Source organism: Pituophis catenifer, unplaced genomic scaffold (genome assembly GCF_029215685.1).
Source record: "Pituophis catenifer annectens isolate HBS135680 unplaced genomic scaffold, rPitCat1.0.hap2 SCAF_2, whole genome shotgun sequence".
NCBI classification, from domain to species: domain Eukaryota; kingdom Metazoa; phylum Chordata; class Lepidosauria; order Squamata; family Colubridae; genus Pituophis; species Pituophis catenifer.
In genome coordinates this window covers 260,261,474-260,286,260 of record NW_027256882.1, presented here as the reverse complement: position 1 = coordinate 260,286,260, position 24,787 = coordinate 260,261,474, and the positions used below count along the sequence as shown (strand labels likewise).

General features: G+C 37.8%; 1 protein-coding gene across 1 annotated transcript; it reads right to left on the bottom strand.

The window, feature by feature from the left end:
* Positions 1-556: 556 nt before the first annotated feature.
* On the bottom strand, positions 557-20,430 carry NAIP (NLR family apoptosis inhibitory protein). The gene is made up of 14 exons (XM_070935809.1): positions 19,854-20,430; positions 18,319-18,418; positions 16,705-16,786; positions 16,164-16,212; positions 14,382-14,507; positions 11,342-11,441; positions 10,177-10,258; positions 8,759-8,816; positions 5,171-7,273; positions 4,609-4,785; positions 3,138-3,299; positions 2,213-2,299; positions 1,875-2,039; positions 557-921 (listed from the first exon to the last, which is right to left on the bottom strand). Exons 1-14 carry the CDS (start codon positions 20,428-20,430, stop codon positions 557-559), a joined length of 4,233 nt encoding a protein of 1,410 aa, XP_070791910.1.
* Between the last annotated feature and the right edge of the window lie 4,357 nt (positions 20,431-24,787).

Genomic DNA, 24,787 nt, shown 5'->3' with positions numbered 1-24,787 from the left:
TGGGAAAAAATGTTGACAGATGTGACAAAAAAAAATTAAAATAGTAGTAATTCTTCCCAGATAGACTTAGGATGGTGGTCTCCAACTACATGCCAGTTACTATTCCATCAATTTTTTTTTTTAAATTTGATTTATATGCCGCCCTTCTCCGGAGACTCAGGGCGGCTTACAATGCGCTAAGATTTATAATTGTGTCAGAATTTCATGTCAGAATTTGGACTACTTCATCTTTCCCATCAATGGGAAAACTGGCCTAAAACCAAAGTTTCAGCAATATACAGAATTGCAAGTGGTGTTCAGCTATAGTTGAACTGTAAGTAAAATATCTCAGCTGCCCATGCTAACTATGCCATGGAACCAAAGGGGTTTGGTACCAATCAGGAACTGGTACCAATACTGATGGGGAAGAGCTTTCAAAAAAATGAGAATCTGGTTGTGAAAAAAGAAAATTAAAGGACACTGGAATAAATTTTAAAATAAGTCAATAAATGGTGAGAATATGTATAAGGCATGCCAACTAATGTTAATATGGTACAGTGAAGTACATTCCACTTCTTTATTCATTAATAATAGGTGCAAATGGCAGTATAAATTTCCAAGTTAAGTTTAAGTCCTTTGACTGGGGATGTTGTTCTTTCATAATCTCAAACATGTTGAGATCCTTCTCATCGAACAACCAGCCAATCATGTTGATTGACCTGAGGTTGGGCAGTCGAGAAACACATTGGACAAAAGATTTCACGGTTGCTGCTTGGCATTTGATTTGATGTGTAACAAGGCGACTGAAATCCATATTTTGTAAGTCTGGCATGTTGGACAATGTTTGAAAGAAATTTCTCCAAGTCTCTTCAGTAATTTGATGGTTGGCTGAGAGGCATAGAAATTCAAGTTTTTGAAAACCTCTATCAGCAGTTACTTTTGCTGAAACAAAAGCAATGAGTAGAGAAATGAAATTATTTCGAATAAATTGTATTCAATGTCATGTCATGAATACAGACAGCAAAAAATCAGTGCAGATGGCATGATGGCTAGGAAATTTTGGGAATTAAAAGCCACATATCTTAAAGTTACTAAAGTTGAGAAATACTAAATTAGCATAAAAAGGAAGAGCTACCTCTTTATAATAAAAAGGAATGAAACTTTATATGATTCATTTGAACATAAAACATTGACTTTAAATATTTTAAAGCATTAGCTCTTCCCTCAACATGACATAATGTTATTCCATGGTAGCAAACACTTTTACAAAATTAGGTTTCACTATCTTCTGAGAAAGTTAGAAGGGCCATTTAGGCAATGTCCAAATTCCTTTCTAGAATTTAAATGAAACCATCACAGACAAAGGGCTCTATTGCCTTCAATGGCATTTGCAAGAAGGGAAATGGATTACAAGCATCAGTCTGTCATTGTGCAAAGAATGCAATTTATGGAATTAACATCAATTGCAAGAATTATTAATTCATACGTTAAAGAATTATAAAATGTACATCATTTGCACAATAACCCAATAATGTATGGGATATCACTGTGGGTTTTAACCCACACTTTAGATCATGAGTATCAATAGCCAGAGATATCATTTGCATTACATTTTCTTTCAATTGAAGCAAATTATATATTTAGTTGCATCATGTAGTTGAAACAAATACCATTTACATCATTTGCATGACAACGTGAACATTACATAATTTATGTCAGTTATGTGGCAGACTTTTATGTGTCAAAAGTTGCTCTAAGGGCTTTTAAAATGTGTTTGTCAGCTCCATGTTCATTTTGGGGATAAGATAGGCCAGGCCAAATCTATCAACTAGATGATGAACAGTATGGGGCTATGCTGAAAAGTTGTATAGAGATTATTTGTTTTAAGAACTTACCTATTTCCAATAGGCCTTCAGCACTTAAATACAGACTAAACTCCAATTTACGAAGATTTGGAAAATGGAAACATTGTTGAACAATCAATTTAGCTGCATGCCTTATTCCTTCTCCATTCGGTAGAACAAATTCTTCCAAATTCATAAGAGAACGTAAAGCTAATGCTGCAAAGTAAAAAAAAAGACATTGGGTGTCTCCCAGGAAACCATACTGTCTAGTCTAGATAGACTATATAACCTGTTCAAGAAAATGCAACATCATACATGCTGAATTTTCTAGGCCAGCATTATACCAAACCTCAGAACATATTCATCAGGAATGAAAAGTTAAACCATACCCAGTGCTGTGCATGCTTCCTTGTTTTCAAAATACAATCTTGAAAGATTCAGTATCTTTAATGTTGTAAAATTTGGTAAAACAGCAGCTGCAACATATAAAAATAAATATCGGCATGAATGAACAACTACAAATAGTTGCCTTCAATTCAAATCAACAGACGATATGACTAAAATATCACTAATACTTTTACAATAACAAAATGCTTTTTATCACTCTTTAAGCTTCTTGTAATTCATTTATCTAGGTTTTTTATGGCCAAAATCTGCAAAATGATGGGTGTGTCACCGCAATTTAAGCTCTATCCTTTTGTATATGAATGTAATATCAATCTATGTACAAAATAATATGGCTTTGATTACAATACCACAGTCTCCATCCTGCAGATTTTGACACAGACACTTCTGAATCTTCCAGTTCATAGGACCTCTTGCTACATGAAAAGGAAATTGGATTATTTGTGGGAATGAAATTGGAAGAAGGAATGACCTTGAGTAGTAGAAGAAAGAGCCAGTGCCAAAACAGATAAAAGAAACTTCTCTTGTTTTCTCAAGTTACAGTACTGCCCTGACTCAAGTTTCTTTTATTCAACCATTGTCTTGGTTATCAGTTTTTCCTCTTTTTCCTCAGAGTTATTCCTCCTGTCCACTGCAGGCAACCTTTTATGTTTTTTTCTGATTACAAATACAACAGCATATCCAGCACTCTTATTTCCTAGCAATGTGTGTATAAGAATAGAAGAAAAACAACCAGATACATCATTTCTCCAAATATCGGTATGTTCAGGTCAGCATAGAAGGCTCTAATCTCTGAGATATATTTTAAATTAAGAACTTTGTGGCCTTTAAATTATCATTTGTTTGTTATTAAGCAAAAATATAATTTGGTATTAATATTGCAAAAGTTCTCCATTAAACTTTTCTTACTAAGGGCATACAGATCTTCATCTCCAACATTCAAGTCATTGAGTAGAATTTCAGTGAGCTTCTTGCAGGAAGACATTGCGTTCATAAGAGCTCCCAGATCAAAACCAGTTGATTTTTGCAACTGGAAGAGAGAGAGATTTGGAAAGTTCCGTATGAGTTCAACTGTAAAAGAAAAAAAGAAAATGTGATGTGAAGGATTTTAAATTACTTTTGACTTTAATAGTGTCAGGTGTACAGTAGATTTTCTTCATGTTAGTTCAGAATCTATTTTACATAAGCTAGTATTTCACTTTATTCCTTTTTTTTACCCTAGGCATGAACAAATCTGCCAGTTTCATTTTCAGCTAGTTCCTCATGATATGAATTGCAAGTTTCTTCCAACCTGATTTCCATATTGGTCTGTGATGTGGATATGAAGGAAAAGCTATATACAAACATGTGCATTGTAGCATATGTACTTTTTGTATATATATTTTTTCGTTGTTAGCGCCCTAGAATTTTGTGGCAATACAATCTTTTAATGATTATACCATTAACAGTACGGTATTTTAAAAATAAAATTTAAGAATGAAACACAGTGACTTTATTAAAATCCTCACATTCTTTTTATGCATTTAACCCAATTTTTCTCTAATTAGTGCTTCCCATTAGAGGGGGTCAAAATAGACAAAAAAGGCAATTGCAACATCATGCTTGAGTCCCAATCCATTTGTATGTCCATGCCCCACCAATACATGCACAAAAGTGATTGGGGTTGGATCCTAATGCTGCAATCAGCATTTTGCCTAGATTGGTTGGTGGGTCTATTTGTTTATTTATTAAATGCCTAACATCATCACAGCTCTGGGTGATGTACAGTATTAAACAGTTTGGAACAATGCAATACACAACGGGATGCTACTGCTCTTAGTTACACACTTAGAGATTACTATCACATGGTTGTGACTGCCTGAATCGTGAATCCTTCTTCACCAAAAGACTATCTGTTCCACTTAAGAGTCCTCTGAGCTGGACTTGCTACATTCGGAAACAGGAACAAGAATTCTCAGTTCTAATATAACTTAAGAGAGTCACATTTTAAAAGAATGGTGTTATCTTAGGAGAAAAGGAGAAAAGAGCCTTGGTACTACAGAGGTTTAATGCACCCTGTTATTAACACAGCTGCCTGCAATTTCTGCAGGTTCGATTCTTACCAGGCTCAAGGTTGACTCAGCCTTCCATCCTTTCTAAGGTAGGTTAAATGAGGACCCAGTTGTGGGGGCAATAAGCTGACTTTGTATAAATATACAAAAAGGATGAAGGCTATTGCTGAGCACATTGTAAGCCGCCCTGAGTCTCCGGAGAAGGGCGGCATATAAATCAAATTAAAAAAAAAAAAAAAAAAAAAAGCATTAAACCTCCCAGTTTTTCATCCATATGCAACCAATTGTCCATTGAAAGTTCTCTTGAATTTTATACACATAGCACTTACCGAGCCAGGCAGAACTTGTTTTAAACTGAACGTTGCGGAGGATCAATTTCTCAATGTTACGAAGATTTTTGAACCCCTCTGGAATGGTATCAAATATATTCTGGCAGTCAGATAGATTCAACGAGAGTTCCTTTAAAAACGTGTATTTGTCCAAATTTGCAAAGAGCGTTTCTGAAACTTATGAGGCAAACAGATAGTCAATACATTTATTTGTACATTAATATGTAAAATACATTACTCAGGTTTATCATGAAATCCTGCGCATGCTTACTGTGAACACAGTATTTAGTGTGTTTTATGGCAAGTTGGTTTGACATGCTTGCCAGACTTAATGATACTTATTATTAAGTATCAAATAAATCAAGCAAAATCAAAAGCAGTCTTCTCCCACTACCACACTCTTCATGCAAGAACTTGGTAACGACTTATGTTGCTCCTAATTCTCCAGTATTTCCCAATTTATTTATGAAAAAATATTTTTGTAACAGGCACCTAGAATCTTGCAAGATACAATAATATTGAATATTGCATTATAAATTAAAAGCAAAATAGATAGAAGTACCTGGTACCGAAGCGCTCCACTTAATGTCAAGGGATTCAAGAGAAGACATTGAAAGAAGTAGGTTTTCTTCCAGCTCATTCAGTTCAGTATTATCTAAGCTGCAGATTTTAAAAGACTTCAAGTTCCCTTCAACAGCCGTTTTGATATTCTCAAGGAGGCCTTTGCAATTTTGCAAATTGAGTTCAATATTATCAAAAAATGAGAAGAGCAATGTTAAATTCTGAATATCAGGAGCTTCAAGGGAAGTCATATGTTTGACAGCAAATTTCAGATACGGAATCTTCTCACGGCTTTTCACACAGAGAAATGGAGCTATTATGGAATCCGGAATCTGTCTGCATCTATAGGCCCTAAAACTATTAATATCATCTAAGTCTTCTTTTAGTTGCTGGTTAACATTACTGAAGAGTTGAAAACCTTGAGTGTATATTGGTTCAACCGATGGAACCTTCAAGTTGAGAAAAGCACTTTCTGCTGCAGCCATATCAATAAGTTCCTCCCTTCCTGTAAGCGTTTCCTCAAATCTACTTGGTAAGAACAAACTTTCTGGATAATCTAGACATAATTTATGGATGGATCCACTTTTCAACAAATATAAAGGAACCTCTTTCCCAGTCAGAAACTCTAAAATCATAGGTGCACAACTGGAAACCATATTGCTTTGATAGGCTAACTCAGTAGCCAATACCAGTACAGTTTCGGTGAATTTTGAGTGATAATATTCTGGAATCAAAGTAGAGGCAATGCTGATAAGCTTATATTGCTTTAAATTAAGGTCTGGAGTTTGCTGCAGATAAATATCATTATCTGAATGGCTTTCAAGTGACTTCTTGCAACTGAGTAAATTCATTAGGTGGGATATTATTATGGGTACTGCTTTGGATGGTTCACTGCAAGCATATCTCAAAATATATTGGTAGCGCCCATTAATTTTCACAAATGAGTTGATTTGCTGCAAGTATTCCAGGCCTTTATTTATATCTGCCTCTACATCTGAAGCCAGGAGCTCACTCATTTTTTGTCCTGCAAGAAATTCTTGGAAGGAAAGGTGGAAGAACTTATAGAGTGGCTGGAGCCTTTGGGCAGTAAACTTGCTCAGCAATCCAAAGTAGAGAGCTTCCTCCCCATTAACCCCAACTTCAGACAGGTCTTTCTCACTGAAGTTAAAGTGGGATTTGAAGAGACCTTGTAAAGCTAATTCCCCACAAGCAGACCTCACAGCTTTCATGAGATCCACTTCTTGAGGATATTTCAACAAGCTGTACAGCATGTAGGCTTTTAAAATGACAGTCCCAGTGAATATTTCGCCATTGGGATTCTGAGCCCAGTACGAGGCAAGGGCTGCAACAAAAAGGGGAGTCTTCAGCATGGAACGCATGGTCTCTTCAAAGGACAATTGAATAAAAAAGTCTCCCAAAAGCCGAATATTGTATGAAAATAGTTTTCTTAACAGATAGAGGGTGCTACTTAAAGGGAATTCCAAAATACTGAGAAGAGTGTTGGCGTGTTGGCGAATTCCTCTAACTTGGTGAGGACGAACTGCAATAACCAAGCAGTGTTTGTTCAAATAGTTCTTATGAATCAAATCTTCGATTGCACAGGGAAGCCCATTCATTTTGTCAAACTCATCCAAAAGGAACAGGACCTCGTTAGTTAAACCTTGACATATGCTCTTCAGAGAATCTTCAGTCAAGGTCCCTTTAAGCCCTATTACCTGACTGCAGATAAGGTCGGCCAGACTTTGGTCACGTTCCCCAGAATTGAGGGACAAATAAAAAACAAACTTGAATCTGTTGAGTATGGGACAACATCCAGAGGCCCAAAGAATTGCTATTTTCCGAAGCAATGCGGTTTTCCCACTACCTGCCTCTCCTTCTATTACTGTAATGGAATCAAAGCTCTCCAGGACCTCAGGCAAGGTCAGCTGCTGCTGTGGTTGGTTACTGATGTCCTTGGAGACAATGGCCAGATCCCCGTAAAGCAATTTCAAGTCAACGGCAAAATGGGTGTGATCCCCAAAAGAAAACGTTTTCCTGAAACTGAAATCATTATAAGCCTCTGAGAGCTTTCTTTGCAGCCATTCACGTTCATCCAGAGCAATATCTGTAAAAGCAGAAATGAGATATTTGCCTTGATAAAGTTGATTTGAGCTGCTTTAACTGTAACTTTTATTTATAATTGTACATTTTCATTTAGTTGGCTGTTCTCCTGTTGGATAGCCTATACCTATAGCAAAGCTGTGTCTTACTTGCGCACTTCCTAGTGTTACTCTAAATGTGATGTACGGTATATATAAATAAGTAAAATGTTAATATAGAGTGGGTTTACTTGTCTGCTCTTAATTACCATGTTGCAAAGCGATCCAATCAAGGACATACATATTGCACATATAAATATACATCTATATAAGCGAATGGTGAAATGGTGAATGAAATTTGAGAATTTGCCACTCTAATGTTTTCAATATGCAAATAGTAATTTTAAAGCAATTAAATATTGCTTAATGAGAAGCACAAATGTGTGAAGTACTTGTAAGAAAGATTCCAGCTCTCCATGAATATATTGGCATTATATATTTTGCAGACTGTGTAAGCAAAATAAAAATGCACATCAGAAATTAATCCTTTTGGTAAGATGAAACTTGAAGGAAAGAAAGTCCGGCAAGCAATTGTCCGGCAAGCAAATGTTGGTTTGGGAAACACCAAATAATCATCATATCCTCAATAATGATTCTCAAATGACAGCTGTAGATTATTATTGTGGATTTATTCATTTATTTATTTGTTAACTTTATTTTCCCACTATCTCACCATAGGGCTACTGTAGGTGGCTTACAATAATAAAAAGGAAGGAAAATGAAAAGGCGTATAAACAGAGGTAAAATAATAGAATACTAAGACAAACAAAGGAATTAGTATATTGTCAGCTGTCCAGAGCTTGATACAAGTTGGGCAGCTTTATAAATGTAATAAATATAATAAATAAATCTGTAAACTTAAACTGTTTAATGAAGATAATTATGATAATTATGATAGCTCCTATGTGTGGAGGAGAGACGGGGGAGGGAGGGAGAGAGGGAGAGAGACAGAGAACCAGGCTAGAAATCAGGAGACTATAAGTCTCTCAGCCCTAGGAAAGAGGCCAGGGGCGAGCCATTCCCAAAACAAAACCCTTGCCAAGAAAACTGCAGGGATTTATTTAAGCAATCACTAGGAGTCAAAGACACCAAATTATATTATGATTATAATAAATTCATACTTTACTTTAGACCAGTGACCTGACACATATCAGGCTTCATTTACAGTATACAATAAATTAAAATCTACATAAGGCATCTCTTTTGATATCCAGTTGTGCAATGCAGTTGACTGTATGCCCCTCATTTGGCCTGAAAGCTTAGGTATGCTAATTTAAATGTAAACCTTAAAAAAAAAACTGTTGAATCAGTGAACTGTATACAAATGCTACACAGGTGTTTTTAGTGCAGGGTTATTAGACCCTGAATAAACGGAACACATCACATACTTATCTTAAAATTTAAGGCAAAATCTCTGTGATTCATGTCATTGCGTGTGGTGAAATACTTACTGGTTGTGGCTGAGCTGATAGCTTCTATCTCATTCGGATTCTCATTGTAACATGTTTGCTAAAAAAAAAGCATATTAAGCATATAATTCTGTCTTGTATAGCACTGAGAAGGACACGTTTTTATTTATCATTTATTTTTATTAAAATATTTTTAATTAATTAAATAAATAAATAAAATATTTTTAAAATATTAAATTTCTGTTTGTTCTCTTTAGTCTTAGCCAGTGGTGGGATTCAGCCAGTTCGCACCACTTTGGGAAAACCGGTTGTTAACTTCCTGAGCAGTTTGGCAAACTGGTTGTTGGAAGAAATCATTAGGGCAGAGACCTGGTTGTTAAATTACTTAAATCCCACCACTGGTCTTACCCTGCTATTAGATAATAGTGTAGAATTTGAAGAGACTCCTTGGCATTCCAAAGGGAGGGTGTCTTCAGAATAGTTGGTGGCACCAACTACAATCTATCCCATTAATTTCATGTAAACCATTATTTCATGGATGACAAGACAGAATATTGTGGAACATCATAGCATGAAAACCTTTACTGCACTGATATGGCTCTTCCACATATGCAGGCTAGGCAGTCACCATAGGGATTGCACACTGATTACTGTACATGATTCACCTGGGACACAGGTGACAACAAATCTAGAACAAATCTAGAGCCACTACCACTACCTCAGTATCAACTTCTAAGAAGTAACATGATCATTGTGACATTGAACCTTCTTCTATTTCATCCATTTACAATTAATGGTACTAAAAATTATATAAAGATCCAGCACAACCAATAGATGTTGTGTACAGTGGTGCGATTCAAATAATTTAACAACCGGTTCTCTGCCCTAATGATTGGCTGGGTGGGTGTGGCCAGGGGTGTGACAGGCAGCAAAAACAGGTTGCGGGGCGGGGAGCATCACCCCCATGCCCCATTTTGGGCCCTGTAGGCCTCCTTGCAGCCTTCTGGCAGCAAAAACAGGTCGCAGGGGGACTTCTGGAAGGGGCAGGACGGGGCCAGCCAGCAATTTAACAACCGGTTCCGCCAAAGTGGTGCGAACCGGTTGAATCCCATCACTGGTTGTGTAATATGTAAAGGAGGTATTGCACTATATAAGATGTAAGCTAATTATACTAGCTAAATAAGAAATGTAGTATCCTTTTTTTAGTTTCTGATAGTTTAGTATCCTTTATAAAAGCAATCACTTCCTCTTCAGTGAAATTCACTCTTGTGTGGGTCTATACTGGCAACCTAAATTTCTAACCAAAATCTAAAATTTGTGCACAGCAGGGACAATTTCTTAGAATATTACAAAAAAAGCAATTCTTGTTTTTTCCTCTGACACTTCTATTTATACAAATGGAAATTACTTTCTACTGTGAAAAAGTTAACCCATCAAATCCTAGCTACCCTCTGTTTTACCTTTTCATGTTGTGACTCAGCCTCCGGTTGCATTTTGCTATTTTCCGATGATATCTGTCTTTCTGGATCTGATAGCTTACAACTGCAATGCATTATTAAAGAATAGCTGTGTTAACTGACATCAACAAAATGAACTGTATCAGATACCACTAGTATTTGTATATCCTTAGATAATGCACTATTGAATGGTTGAATCTTGCTATTTTATCTGGATGTTCTAGCTGGCACCAACCAGTCTGTTTGCCTTAAGTTGCTTTCTTTTTTTCAAACAAATAAAACTATATCTCTATACCTATATCACAGCCTAGGATCTATCAATAGACTATGTGGTCTGCTCCAATCTAGAACCATTTGTGATGGCTGAATTATAACCGTCACCAATCCTAGCTTTCTGTATGTTGTGCTAATGAAGATGATAGAAATGATAGCAATAGCACACAGACTTATATACCGCTTCACACAGGGGTGGATTCTACTTACCGTTACTACCAGTAAATTCACGAGAGTTAGAACAAACTCCCTAGGACAGTGATGGCTAACCTTTTTGCCGTCGTGTGCCAAAAGCGGGGGGAGCACAGGGGGGCCGCGCATGCGTGTGCACGGCCATAATTCAATGTGTGTGTGACACCCCCCACTCCCCCTGCTTGTGGCACGTGATGGCACAGTGGGCCCGGTAGGCCCGTTTTTCACCCTCCCGAGGCTCCCGAGGCTTTCTTGGAGCCTGGGGAGGGCAAAAACAGCCTTCCCCACACCCCCAGAGGCCCTTTGGAAATCAGAAACAGCCCATTTCCCAACTTCTGGTGGAACCGGAAGGCCCAAAAATCAGCTGGCCAGCACGCACATGCATGATGGAGCTGAGCTAGGGCAATGCTCAAGTGCCCACAGATATGGCTCCACGTGCCACCTGTGGCACCCGTGCCATAGGTTCGCCATCACGGCCCTAGGAGGACACCTCAGTACAATTTAGAGAGTAATTTAACCAACCAATTAAAACATACATATTTATCCAAATATTTATTTTTATTATTTATTATTTTATTCATTTCTACAAGAATGGCAAGTATTTGTAACTTATAAACAAACAATTGTATCATTTTTATAAATGATATTTATAAATATAATTCAGATATCTATAATGAGATAATTCAGTACAATCTTCACTTACTGAGAGAAAAATTTCACATGTCCTTCCCAAGGGTCATCAGTTTCTTTCCAGTTGTTTAGACACCCACTACAGTAAAAACACTGTACAGTATCGTTTTTCCCTACAAAAAAGGCAATAGCAGTTCAACATTGTGGGGTATGTGTGCACGTATACACGTAGTATATGTACAAACATACATAGGGAGAGAGAGACAGACAGAGAGAGACAGAGACAGAGACAGAGAGAGAAGAATACTGTCATCAGTGTATGATCAATATTTTTCTTTAATTTTTATCAGAACCTGTAATACTTCCTTTTGTTTCAGTTGACTTGTTAACACTACATCAAGATCATTAATAATAGATACAATGCTAAATGAAAATCAGAAAATGAAAGCCTTCACTCTCTTACTTATAAGTAGAAGGAAGGGAACATCTATCAGAATGCATAGAATTGGTCCTTTTGGGGTGAAATGAGTTGATACTGTAAGGGAGGGTGATATGTGAGAGTGATTATGAGAACCTGGCTGCTACCTGGAAGGACTAACTTGTCAGGCAATATGAACAGATGATGACACCTAGTTTGCCAGGAAATGGGGATTGGAATGCCATTGTTTGGTCCATATATCAAATAGGATCAGTTTTGTCCTGATTGCCTTAGGTATAATTAAATGGAAGACCCTCTTCTCATTTTTAAATGTGTAGCTTTTCTTGTAAATAAATTAAACCAAGGATCACCAACCTTGCGGACCTCAGGAACCATTAAATTCATTTTAAATCCTGTGGACCACTAATATGATCTGACTAATGACTAGCTGGTCATGTGACTGGGTGGGTGTGGCCAACTCAATGTCACTCACTTCGAAGAGCGCCTCGCCAGCCTCAATTCACCCCCTCCCCTCCCAGCCACTCCTCGCCTCCCCATCCAGGCACCTTAGGGCCCCAACAGGAAGCAGTTGTTGGAGCTAAGCAACCACCATGAGAAAAAGTTGGCAAAACAGCTGCTCAGTTCAAATTGGATCTGACCGAGAAGGAGACTCAACAGAAGCACCTCACTGAGGACTATGAGCATAGGCTTTCCAAGCAGAGGGAAGACCTGCGGGAGTGCAAGGCCAGGTACCAGCGCCTGGAGGCTCAGCAGGCTGAGATGGTCAGCCAGTTCTAGGCCATGATGCAGTCCCACTGGAACAAGGCCCTCCAGCTCTTCACCACCAGCGGCACTTCCCTCCAGCCTTTGCCCAAAGCCTCACCCTGCTGAAGCAGACCCCAATTCAGAATTTCTCCTACCCACACAAAAAGACCCCTAAGGGGGAGACTCTGCAGCAACACAAAAGTTCATTGCATGTATCTGTCCCAGGGGCCGTAGTTTGAGGATCCCTGATTTAGTGCAATACAAAAAATGCAAATAATTTTTCTGTAGACCACCAAAATTTTCTCACGGACCACCAGTTGGTGACTGCTGAATTAAACAACTTGAGGACCTAATACAGGGAGCTAACAGTTTTTGGTCTTGGGAATACATTTTATGATTTTGGGACTGAGAGTTATAAAAAGTATGTCTAGGACTGCCATAACATCATCCGCTCAATGAGGCAAAATGTTGGTTGGGGTAGTTTTACAGAACAGAATGAATATATTAAGGTCACAGAAACTTAGGACATCAATGTTGACTTATATTTAGAAAAACAATAATCATTAAAAACCACACCATTAACAATTAACAGCTTTCCCATGTTCTTTCATCAATCTTATGCAGTAAAGGACTGAGAAAGATAGGTGCCCAGATATGAGGCTATATGGATTCCAAGAACGGAACGGAACGGAACGGAACGGAACGGAACGGAACGGAACAGAACAGAACAGAATAGAATATTGGCCAAGTGTGATTAAACACACAAGAGCCTCTGGACAGTTTACAACAATAAAACTATAAAAACATAAAACCATGAAAAATATAACACTAAAAGCTAAAAACCAGGTTCCTTAGTCATCCTAGAATGCCTTGACAACATGCCAAGGCTCCTATCACTTTACCCCAGCGAGTGAGTGAAGAGCTAGGTCTTCATGGCCTTCTATTAGGCAAAACACAAATTCAAGAAAATGTATATATAGCAAGATATATCATTTATGTTAAATTCCCATCTCCTTTTTTTTGACACCTTTGTACATGCTTCCTTACTTAAATACAAGATACGTAGAGCTAAGCCCTCAACCAAGCATAATTTCTTGGTTATAATGAATAGGCCATGAAAGCCTGAAGAAAAGCATGCTGACACTTTAAGGAATATATTATTTAAAGCTGAAATGTCTCTTAAAGTAACTGCTCCTTTGTTGAAGCTTTCATAAAACTTGAAAAAAGTTGAGCTGCTTTAATGAGTACCACAAAAGTGCTGTGTTCACATTTACTCAAAGCTGAAGTTATTTTCCTCTGAATCATTTTCCAAGCATGCAGAACCTCATCAAACAGTAGTAAGGTTAAATATTTAGAATGGTTAATGTTTAACTGTACCAGTGGTGGGTTTCCACCAGTTGCCGGTAGTGGCAGGAGGCTCCGCCCACCCGGACGTCATCATGGATGATCTGCGCATGAGCATGCACACACTCTCACAGTTCTGAACTGGTAGCGAATGTAAGTGAAACCCACTTCTGAACTGTACATCAATGTTTCTCAATCTCAGCAACTTTAAGATATGTGAACTTAAACTTTCAGAATTCCAGGAACTCTGGGCATTGAAGAGTACACATCTTAAAGGCATCAAACTTGAGAAACACTGCTTTATATACAAGGAATTTTAACAAATTAAAAACAAGTTTCCTAGGTGACTGAATTAAAATTTCATCAATATAGCCATCATTTCCAAAACCTGTCTTTTGATTTGATTTAAAACAATGTAAACTGTTTCCAAAATATTATTTGAAACAGTAAAAGAATACCAAGATGTGGAATTAGAAAGAGAATGTTATTATTAATTAGAACTGAATGCAAATACAAAAATTTAAATCAAACTCCAATAACACTTTGCAGACATTGGTAAATAAGGGTAAGATTATTGCGGACTTACCCGTATAGAAGAAACCTACTTTAGCCAGAATTGCTGGATCAGCATGCGCATCTTGTGGCCATGTTTTGAAGGATTCCAGCCGAATCTCTTCATCCTTGTAGATGTTCAGAAGGGGTTCTAGGTCCTCTTTTGCAACCAAAAACATCACAGAGTTTAGGAAGAAATGCCTGAGATATTGTCAAGTAGACATATTTTCATGATTTATAGTAGAGAAGAAAATGTATGTTGTTTTTAAAAGACCCAGAAAACTGTAAATAAAGAAAACTGAAATGTCTTTGAATATTAGTAGCTCGGGTTGGTAGTTACCATAGTTTTCGAAGTATAAGACACACCGGAGTAAGAAAAAAGCTGATTGGTGGGTAGATCGGCCTTCCAGAATACCCCCAATCAGCTGTTTCCAGAGGTGAATTTTAGCAACAGGTTGTTGGTTGTGAGCTCTGTGCCTTGCTTTTTTTTCTGCCTCTGAAACTTCTGAAACTCTGTTTCAGAAAAAAAAAAATCTGCCTCTGAAAGCCTCCAAAACAGAGCTTCAGAAAAAAAGGTTTTGTTTCTGAGGCTTCTTTCAGAGGCTTTTTTCTGAAGCTTCTTTCAGAGGCTTTTATTCTAAGGACTATCTGTAGTCTATTCAATCTCCTTTCTTTGGTATTAACAGAAGATTAACCTCTTCCCATCTGTTGGTTATTGTGTCATTCTCCAGATTTGTTAGCATAGTTTGGTTAGAACCTTTATTGATTCTTCTTTTGTTGCTTGCCATATTATTTTAGATAAAAGCCTTTCAGAGGCTTTTTTTCTGAAGCTTCTTTCAGAGGCTTCTTTCAGCCTCTGAAATCTTCATTTGCGAGGCTGGGTGGGGCTGCATTCAGAGTATAAGATGCACCCAGATTTTCACCCTCTTTTTTAGGGGAAAAAGGTGCGTCTTATACTCCTAAAAATACGGTATGTTGCTGGTTTGAATTCTGAGCTTGGCGATTTGGTTGCAAGTGTTTCGTCCCCATTTGAGGAGACATCTTCAATGTGCTTATCCAAAGTGGGGATGAAACGTTTGCAATCAAGTCGCCAAGCCCAGAACTCAAACCAACGACATAAAGAAAACTGAAAATCATCAACTGCATGTCTTTTTTTATGTGTAGAGAGACATTTATACAGCATTCACTAATTATGCATAGGATGGGATTAGAGAAAAAAATTATTTTGAGTTCAATTGTACTCCATCATGAGCTCTTAATTAAAGGTGTTTAAAATAAACACAGTGCTAGTAAATAAATAAAATTCAGCAGATTTTGAAATGTTTCAAAGCTTTGACAAAACAATTAATTGGACAATGTTATCTGTTGCAATCAATTCCTGCCCTGTCCACACTGAACTGATATATTTGCTGTGCATAGACAGCTACATGATCGCAACCACTGATAGCAATTCTACTCGTACAAGCATAAGAAGCCAAAGAAGCATGTGATTCTATAGAAACTGATTTGGTGTTCACAAGCAGATAATTGAATTTTCATTGCAGTGATTGCACTTTGCAACATGTGTTCTACAAACACTAAAAATTAGTTTTAGCAGGCTACAATAGGAAAAGGGAACTCATAATGCAGATCATATGGCATTTTGGATCTCGTGACAATTAGCATGGTCTTGCAGTCTCATATTCTTCAGATATTTTTGATTCCAAGATCCATAATTGGCAATGAGGCCAATGGTCAAGTTTGAACATCCAAAATATCTACGCTGCTTCCTTGTGATTTAAATCACAAGCCTAGAATTCTATTTCCATTATTGTACCTGGGTCAGAAGGTAAACATTTCCTGGCAGATGCTGCAAAATGCTTTCCCTTAAAAAAAAACAAAGAAAAAAAAACCTGTTAGAATTAGTTTTATTCATGTTTCTATTTCTTCTATTATTTTGATAATATGTTACACTGATGCTTTGAATTCAGTTTATAAATACTATACATAAATTGCTCTAAGGACTCTGTTGAGCATTTTTGTTCAAGTAACCTTTCTTTGATCTGTGATGAGTTTATACTTTGACAAATAACTATTGAACAGATGCAGTTTCCCCCCCTTTGGTAGTCCTCCAATTAGGATTGTTCTGACTCTCCCTTCCCCCCAGATCTCAGCATTAGCTAACTGCTGCTTTAATTTCCCATAATACTCAAACATTCTAACTTTTAATTTTGTGAAGGAAGAGAACCGAGAGAAATACTTTTCATGAGGTTTAGTTAGATTTTCTAACACAAAAATTAAGACCTTGAGGATTATCCCATTAAGAGTAGCTCCTTAAACAATCAGGTTTCAATAAAATAAAAATGAAAAAAGAATACCGTAATGCCAAAAAATCCACAATAACTTTGAATATACTGTTTAATTTCATCTCTGGACTTCTTTCTTTGAAGAAATTCACATCTATAAAATAATATAATGGCAATTTATATATTTTAGATTATCACAAGAAATATGAACAATTAATGAAATTTCAATTTGTCCTGGCATTTGACCAAGAATTTAAAGCACAAATGTAAATATGTAGTAATTGGTACGCTGTATTGTGGAGATTTTATACAATGAACAAATTGAGCTTCCTATTATGAAATAAGAAGGACATGTTGTTCTAGTTTTTATTCTCAGGATTCTTACACTTTTTTGCTTTAGAACTAGCATACAAATATCCAAGAACAATGTTCCTCTAGCTAGCGCCTGCCAAAAATGTTGGATTATAAATTCCACTATCTGCTGTAGCAGGCTATTGGCAATGCTAGCTGGCAATGGTTATTATAGTCCAAGATATTTTGAGGGTATTAGGTTGGAATTTTGCCCACTAGAAATGAATGCATAAATGTATCTATTCATAGTATTTATATTGTTTTTCTAGTAACAAAACTACTATATTGAAATCTGACTACCATTCCAATTTTCAGAATGGTGGTGATAGAAGATGGAACACTGATAGTTTGGGATTGTTGATGGTGAAAAGGGTTGTTTCTTCTACCTGTTCATCCCAAGCAATCCAGATAGAGTCATTTGTTATTTGGGAATAAGAAGCCAAGCAGCATCCTGGAAGGGCAGGAATGAATTAGGATAGCCTAAGACTTCCAAGCACCCCTTCAGTCAACCTATATTACGTTTTCTCATTCAGCATTCCTTTGTTTTTACTTATATGGTAATATGTTTACGTAATGACATAAATTTCATCATTGTTACTGATGTTTAAGATATTGGGTTGGATCAGGATTTGATGCCTTAGAAACCTCTGACCAACTCTTACCTATAAATCCAACCACGATGGGAATTTAGTTTATACGCTCAACTTACTAATGCTCTTCGCCCGCTGTTTTTAATATTGCTAAAGCAATACATAGCATTGTTCAAATAAAAAATAATGTCAGTTTATATTAACATAAACATACGTACAGTAAGTAAACGTTTTAAAACCTATTAAAACTGTTTGAAATGTTACATTTAAAAAATATTCTTCCAGGATGCAGAGAGGGTAAAATTCTATTTCATTTCCAAAGGGAGAGTGTTTCACAGACACAGAGCAACGAAGATATTCTAACAACATTTTTGTAACTGAGAATGCGTATGGAATTTGCATTTTTCTATACAAGTAACAAAAAAAATCCCATTCCAATGGCCCTGTGGTGGATGAGTATTGAATTATGTTGTTCTGAGGCCATATTACTATCACCCTACAATGATTGGTGCTTTCCTTTGAGGATAATCTGGAGACATGGTCAGCAAACAAGCTTGTGGTTGGTGATCATAGATCAAAGATACTGTTGGATCTTCTGTTCATTTGGCCATCTTGGATTTGCTTCAAGGGGTCTGGTAGTGGGGGGGGGGTCACAGCTGCTGGGAATATAACTACAGTATTGCTATCTTCAATATTAGAACCAGGAATATAAAGGGATTGTGAACTTGTCTCGTGTATTACTCACTCAGGAAACCACTTTGCATGTTCTTTCCATGGATCATCACCTTCTTCCCAATTTCCCAGACACCCAGAGCAGGCAAAACACTGAACTGTATCTTTTATGCCTGCATGAAAGACAATTACACAGAGCTGAGCTATTCATCTGACTTTTGGTACTTTGAAGCTATCCTTCTGGAAGGCAAACCAGTACAATAAGAATGTCAAACAAGCAGAAAATTGTATTGATAGTGAAAGCTATATTAATCATCCTTGTTTATGAAACACAATAGATTCATCCTGTATGCGTAGTACATATACAAAATACTATATTGAACTTATAGACTTAATTGTAGCTTCTACTGGATGCTTATGGAACAAAACATGTAAACTTCTACTTGGCTGGCCAAGGTAAAATAGCAATAGTAATAGCTTAGACCCATGATGGCAAACCTATGGCACGTGGAGCCATATCTGTGGACATGCAAGCATTGCTCTAGCCCAGCTCCAGCGAGCATGTGCGCGCCAGCCAGCTGATTTTTGGACCTTCCAGGCCCAACGGAAGTCGGGAAACGCGCTGTTTCCGGCCTCTGGGGGATCTCCGGGGGGTTTGGGGAAGGCTGTTTTTGCCCTCCCCAGGCTCCAAGAAAGCCTCTGGAGCCTGGGGAGGGCAAAAAATGGGCCTACCAGGCCCACCATGCCATTGCGTGCAAAAGCAGGGGTCGCAGAGGGGGATCACATGTGCATATGCGAGGGGGCAGGGGAGCATTGAATTATGGGTGTGGGCACGCCCGCGCGCAACCCCCCTGCATTCCCCCTGCTTTTGGCACGCAACGGCAAAAAGGTTAGCCATCACTGGCTTAGACTTACCTACTGCCCCATAGTGCTTTATAGCACTTTCTGTGCAGTTTATAATGTCAGTATATTGCCCTCAACAAGCTGGGTCCTCATTTTACCTACTTCGGAAGGATGGAAGGCTGAGTCAACCTTGACATTCAAAGTCCAGGCTGTGGGCAGAGTTAGCCTGCAATTCTGAATTATGTTCCACCAGGGCTCAAACTTCAGGAGTGTTTGTTTATTGGACTTGCACTGTTGCCTATCTTACATACAATAACACTGGATGGGTGGCTTACAAGCAGCAGTCAAAAACATAAAAAAGAATAATGCCACCATTTAAAACAACAACAGTAACCCTCTTGGTACCCCAGACAATTCTTTTGGTCCATGGGCTTATGGTCTAGGCACCTCCTGGAGAAAATGAATAAGGACCCTGCCTTGTCAAAAAGCCCATTTAATATGAATGAGCTGCCAGAAACACCGGTAAGAAGGCTTGTTTGGGTTTGTGGCTTGATGTACAGTGGGAATAGTGCCACTGATCAACATAAAAATGGTAATATTTCTCAACAGCAAAAAGTGTTGGAAATGTGGTACAATTAAACGGCAGGGTTGTTAAGCAGCCCATTAGCCAAATTTTGCAACTCAACCAAAAACTTGTAATGTTTTATGTTCTCTTTGCAGCATGGAAATTTTAGAAATTAGAAAATAAATATGCTTTAGGATTACCTGTAAAGAAAAATCCAGCATTAGCTAGTAAAGCAGGCTGTATCTCTTTGCAATAAAATGGCCAGTTGGTGAAGGATTCAAGTCTTGACTCCATTTCTTTGTGCTTATTTTTTACTTCTGAAGAATTGTTCTCTGGATTCTGTACTCGAATGTCATATTTAGAGATGTTACCAACCTCTTTGCCTAAAATAAATTCGCAACTGGACCATAGCTTTTTATGTTCCTCAAAAGGTGACCTTTCAAGACTTCTTGCAAGCAAAACTAATCCACAGCAAAAACACTGTACTGCAGTCTTAACACTGATGTAATGGAAGCCAGCTGCAGCCATTTCTGAGGGTGCCCAAGATGATTTACAACCAGTAGGTAGGGAGAGGAAAGTTTTTAACCTTTTGGCTTCACTTCTCATTGTAGGATTAAACCCTCTTTGATGTTCCTTGCGAATTTGCCGGTATTCCAGCTCCATTTCTTCCATAATTTTGCTAAAATTAAAATTTGCCTGAGGGTAAAACCTCTCAATATAAGTGGAATCCAGCTCTGAAATGTTACTGATATCTGCAGAAGTCTCTTGGGCAGCCATTCTATGATATTAAAAAAAAAACAAAATTGTAAGTCAATACATCATAAATGATCTGGGCTCTGAAATTACATACTTCATTGCACAGAGTAATAATAATTATGGTGGGTTTTTTTCCCCAAGGAGTCAACTGAAGTAGTATGGGTCTGCTATCACAAGTAGTACATTTTGCTACTTTTTTAGAGCATTACTTATTACATTTTTTAATGCAAAGCCAGATTGATTAATCAAGACCTTTTTTACTGCTAGCAACCGGATAGATTGATTTTCTCCATGATGGTCTAACCTTAACCTGTTTTTTCAAGTCTTCTAATGATACACTCATTGCCATTGTATATGGGATAGCCAGATAACAAGGTTAAAGTATACTGTAATCCACCACTCCTTGAGGTGGCATAAATCTGACTGGTCTAAAATTTGCTGCCCTATCAGCTGGTTCCTATTTCCAGGATGGTAAAGGATGCTGTTTTATAGTTTTAATTCAGAAGTTACAGAAGATAGCTGCTTGGTTTCCTTCCCCTCCAACTGAGCTTCAAACTGCTGGCTGAAAATACAACTACTCATCTCTACCCATAATATCTGCTAAAGAGTGTCTAGGTGAATGAAGGTTAAAAGGTAAGGGAACAGATTTCCCATTTAGTCAAATCCAACTCTAGGGGGCAGTGCTTATGTCTCTTAGCCTTAGCCGAGGAGCCAGCATTGTCCGAAGAAACTTCTGTGGTCATATGGCCAGCATGACTGTACCCTGAGGTACACAAAATGCTGTGACCTTCCCACCAAAGTGGTACCTATTTATCAACTTGCATCTGCATCAGTGGTGGGTTGCTCCCGGTTCGGCCTGGTTCTTGCGAACCAGTAGTAATGGCGGCAGGAGGCTCCACCCACCCACCTTGACATCACTGACGATCTGCGCATGCTCCCGTTGCGAACCGGGAGTAAAGGTAAGTGAAATCCACCCCTGATCTGCATGGTTTTGAACTGCTAGGTTGACAGGAGAATGAATGTTGGGTTTGGCCAATTATCAAGTTGCGCATCTAGCAGGCTGCTGAATCAGAAGTGCTCCATGCCTCCAGTTTGTGAGCAAGACTATTTCTGAATGTGGGACAAATTGTCTTTTCAAAGAGCTTGCTTTCTGTTTCATTATGTGTTCATCCTTTACTGTTGCAATGTGACAGCTGGGTCATTTTTGGAAACAGATTTAGCCATTTTTGAAAAGCACGTTAAAACTGTGTTCAGGATTATCCTGGAGGATAGATTACAGGCATGAAGGACAGTTTCCAAGTAATATCAAAAGAGCATCTACCCTCCTACTTGTATCCATCCTCAGTACCTGAGGCTACCAGTTTAAGAGGAAAGGAACAGGATTCATTCACAGACTTTACAAACTCATCCAAAGCCAGGAAATTGCTCAAGATTTTGCTTATCCCGGCATATTATGAGCATTCACTTGGTGGTTCTCGGGTTCCTCTGCCAGACAGTAGAAACAAAATCTTAGGCAGGATGTCAATTATTAATCTGAAGTCAGTTTCTGCTAAAAAGTATTTACAAGTTACTTCCTCCTCTCCCTTTTCCCACTTTTTGAGCTATTAGAAAAAAACATATTAAAACTCCTGTGCCACATTTTTCTAGTGAGTCTAGTATGTCCGAGCAATGTAGCTATAGCAGAAAAAACATTAAAAACCTAAAAAAAATCAATGAAATATCTTTTTAAAAGAGCTTACACTGATATAGAGGTAGATTTTGTGCACACAATATTTATGCATGTTCTCTCACAATTTCTTCTTGTTACTTGTTCAATGCAAAAACAAATTTCTAGGACATTTTCTTATGTGTGAAGATGAAATGTCACTTGCAATTCAAATTTGTGTAAATGGCTTGGAAATGAATAGGGTCTGAATTCAAATAAGACATTATAACAATCTTTGGGGTCCTTGCTGTGGTACTAATAAAATCATGATTCTGGCATTAAAAGAAACTTTTATTCTCAACAATGCAGGCAGTGTTCACTATTTCTTGATATCTACAGGAAACACTTCAAATTAACATCGCCTCTTTCCCTTTGAATTTGAACTGCAGAGTCTTGTAAAACTCACAGTTCATCAGCTCAATTAAAGTTGAAACTTTAGGAAGGATAAGGAAAGATAAAGGAATATCTTCCTTTACTGATAGTTTAGAATTGGAACTTACCTGTTTCCAGGTCCTGATTCACAGACAATTGAAATGAGTTGCTTCAGGGAAAAAAGGTTCTCTCAGCCCTCAAACCAAAAGAAAACTCTTCCTTTACAGGAAAGAGGAAGTAAGAAAAATGGACTTTCCTCAATTGAGAAATATATCTGTGGAAAGCGAAACAAGGGCAGAGCAGTTTCTGTAGCAAAATGATTTTATTGCTGGGCGGGATGGGAATACAGAGATTCTTAGATGATATTGATTATCTAAATCAACAGGAAAACTCCTCTGTTTTCACATTTTCCCAAGCCACGGAACTTGTTAAAAAAATTCCTGGAACCCCGATTAAAAGTTATAGTGTTGATGATACAAATTTGCTAATAAAATGAAAAGTAAACTGTTTATTGTACATGCCAAAAACAAAAATAAAAGTTGAGTTTCAGTTATCAGGGTGTGTGTTAATGTTTTAAGCAAATAACTTAGTTTCAATGATTACAATGTAATTGCTTTTCTTGGATAAAAGTTGAAGGTAAGGAACAATAATGTAATCTAGATTTAGCCTATTTCTAGATTTATTTTTTATTGCTGCATATAGATGGTCTTACAAAAATATCACATATTTCAATGCTTGACTAGCAATTTTGGGTTTAAAAAAAAGCTATACTCAAGACATTCATAAATTCTGAAAAAAGAAATGCTAATAAAATCAATCAAATTTAGTTTCTGAAAATGTGCCAGAAGCAGCAATATTAGCGACCCTGGAATTTTTTTTCTTTTACTTTCACCTTTTTGTATACTATCTGATATTATGCCAGTCTGGTAGCCAATTATCTATAATTGAAAAAAATGTTCTTTTTAAATAGATATTAGACATAATAGAAAAACAAAATAAATATAAATATATACATACAGTGGGGCAAAAAAGTATTTAGTCAGCCACCAATTCTGCAAGTTCTCCCCCTTAAAAAGATGAGAGAGGCCTGTAATTGACATCATAGGTAGACTTCAACTATGAGAGACAAAATGAGAAAACAAATCCAGACAATCACATTGTCTGATTTGGAAAGAATTTATTTTCAAATTATGGTGGAAAATAAGTATTTGGTCAATATCAAAAGTTCATCTCAATACTTTGTTATATATCCTTTGTTGGCAATGACAGAGGTCAAACGTTTTCTGTAAGCTTTCACAAGGTTGGCACACACTGTTGCTGGTATGTTGGCCCATTCCTCCATGCAGATCTCCTCTAGAGCAGTGATATTTTGGGGCTGTCGCTGGGCAACACGGACTTTCAACTCCCTCCAAAGGTTTTCTATGGGGTTGAGATCTGGAGACTGGCTAGGCCACTCCAGGACCTTGAAATGCTTCTTACGAAGCCACTCCTTAGTTGCCGGTGCAGTGTGTTTGGGATCATTGTCATGCTGAAAGACCCAGCCACGTTTCATCTTCAATGCCCTTGCTGATGGAAGGAGGTTTGCACTCAAAATCTCACGATACATGGCCCCATTCGTTCTTTCCTGTACACGGATCTGGTCCCTTTGCAAAGAAACAGCCCCAAAGCATGACGTTGCCACCCCCATGCTTCACAGTAGGTATGGTGTTCTTTGGATGCAACGCAGCATTCTCTCTCCTCCAAACACGACAAGTTATGTTTCTACCAAACACTTCTACTTTGGTTTCATCTGACCATATGACATTCTCCCAATCCTCTTTTGGATCATCCAAATGCTCTCTAGCAAACTTCAGATGGGCCCGGACATGTACTGGCTTAAGCAGGGGGACACGTCTGGGACTGCAGGATCTGAGTCCCTGGCGGCATAGTTACTGATGGTAGCCTTTGTTACGTTGGTCCCAGCTCTCTGCAGGTCATTCACTAGGTCCCCCTGTGTGGTTCTGGGATTTTTGCTCACCGTTCTTGTGATCATTTTGACCCCATGGGGTGAGATCTTGCATGGAGCCCCAGATCGAGGGAGATTATCAGTGGTCTTGTATGTCTTCCATTTTCTAATTATTGCTTCCACAGTTGATTTCTTCACACCAAGTTGCTTGCCTATTGCAGATTCAGTCTTCCCAGCCTGGTGCAGGTCTACAATTTTTTTCTGGTGTCCTTCAACAGCTCTTTGGTCTTCACCATAGTGGAGTTTGGAGTGTGACTGTTTGAGGTTGTGGACAGGTGTCTTTTATACTGATAACA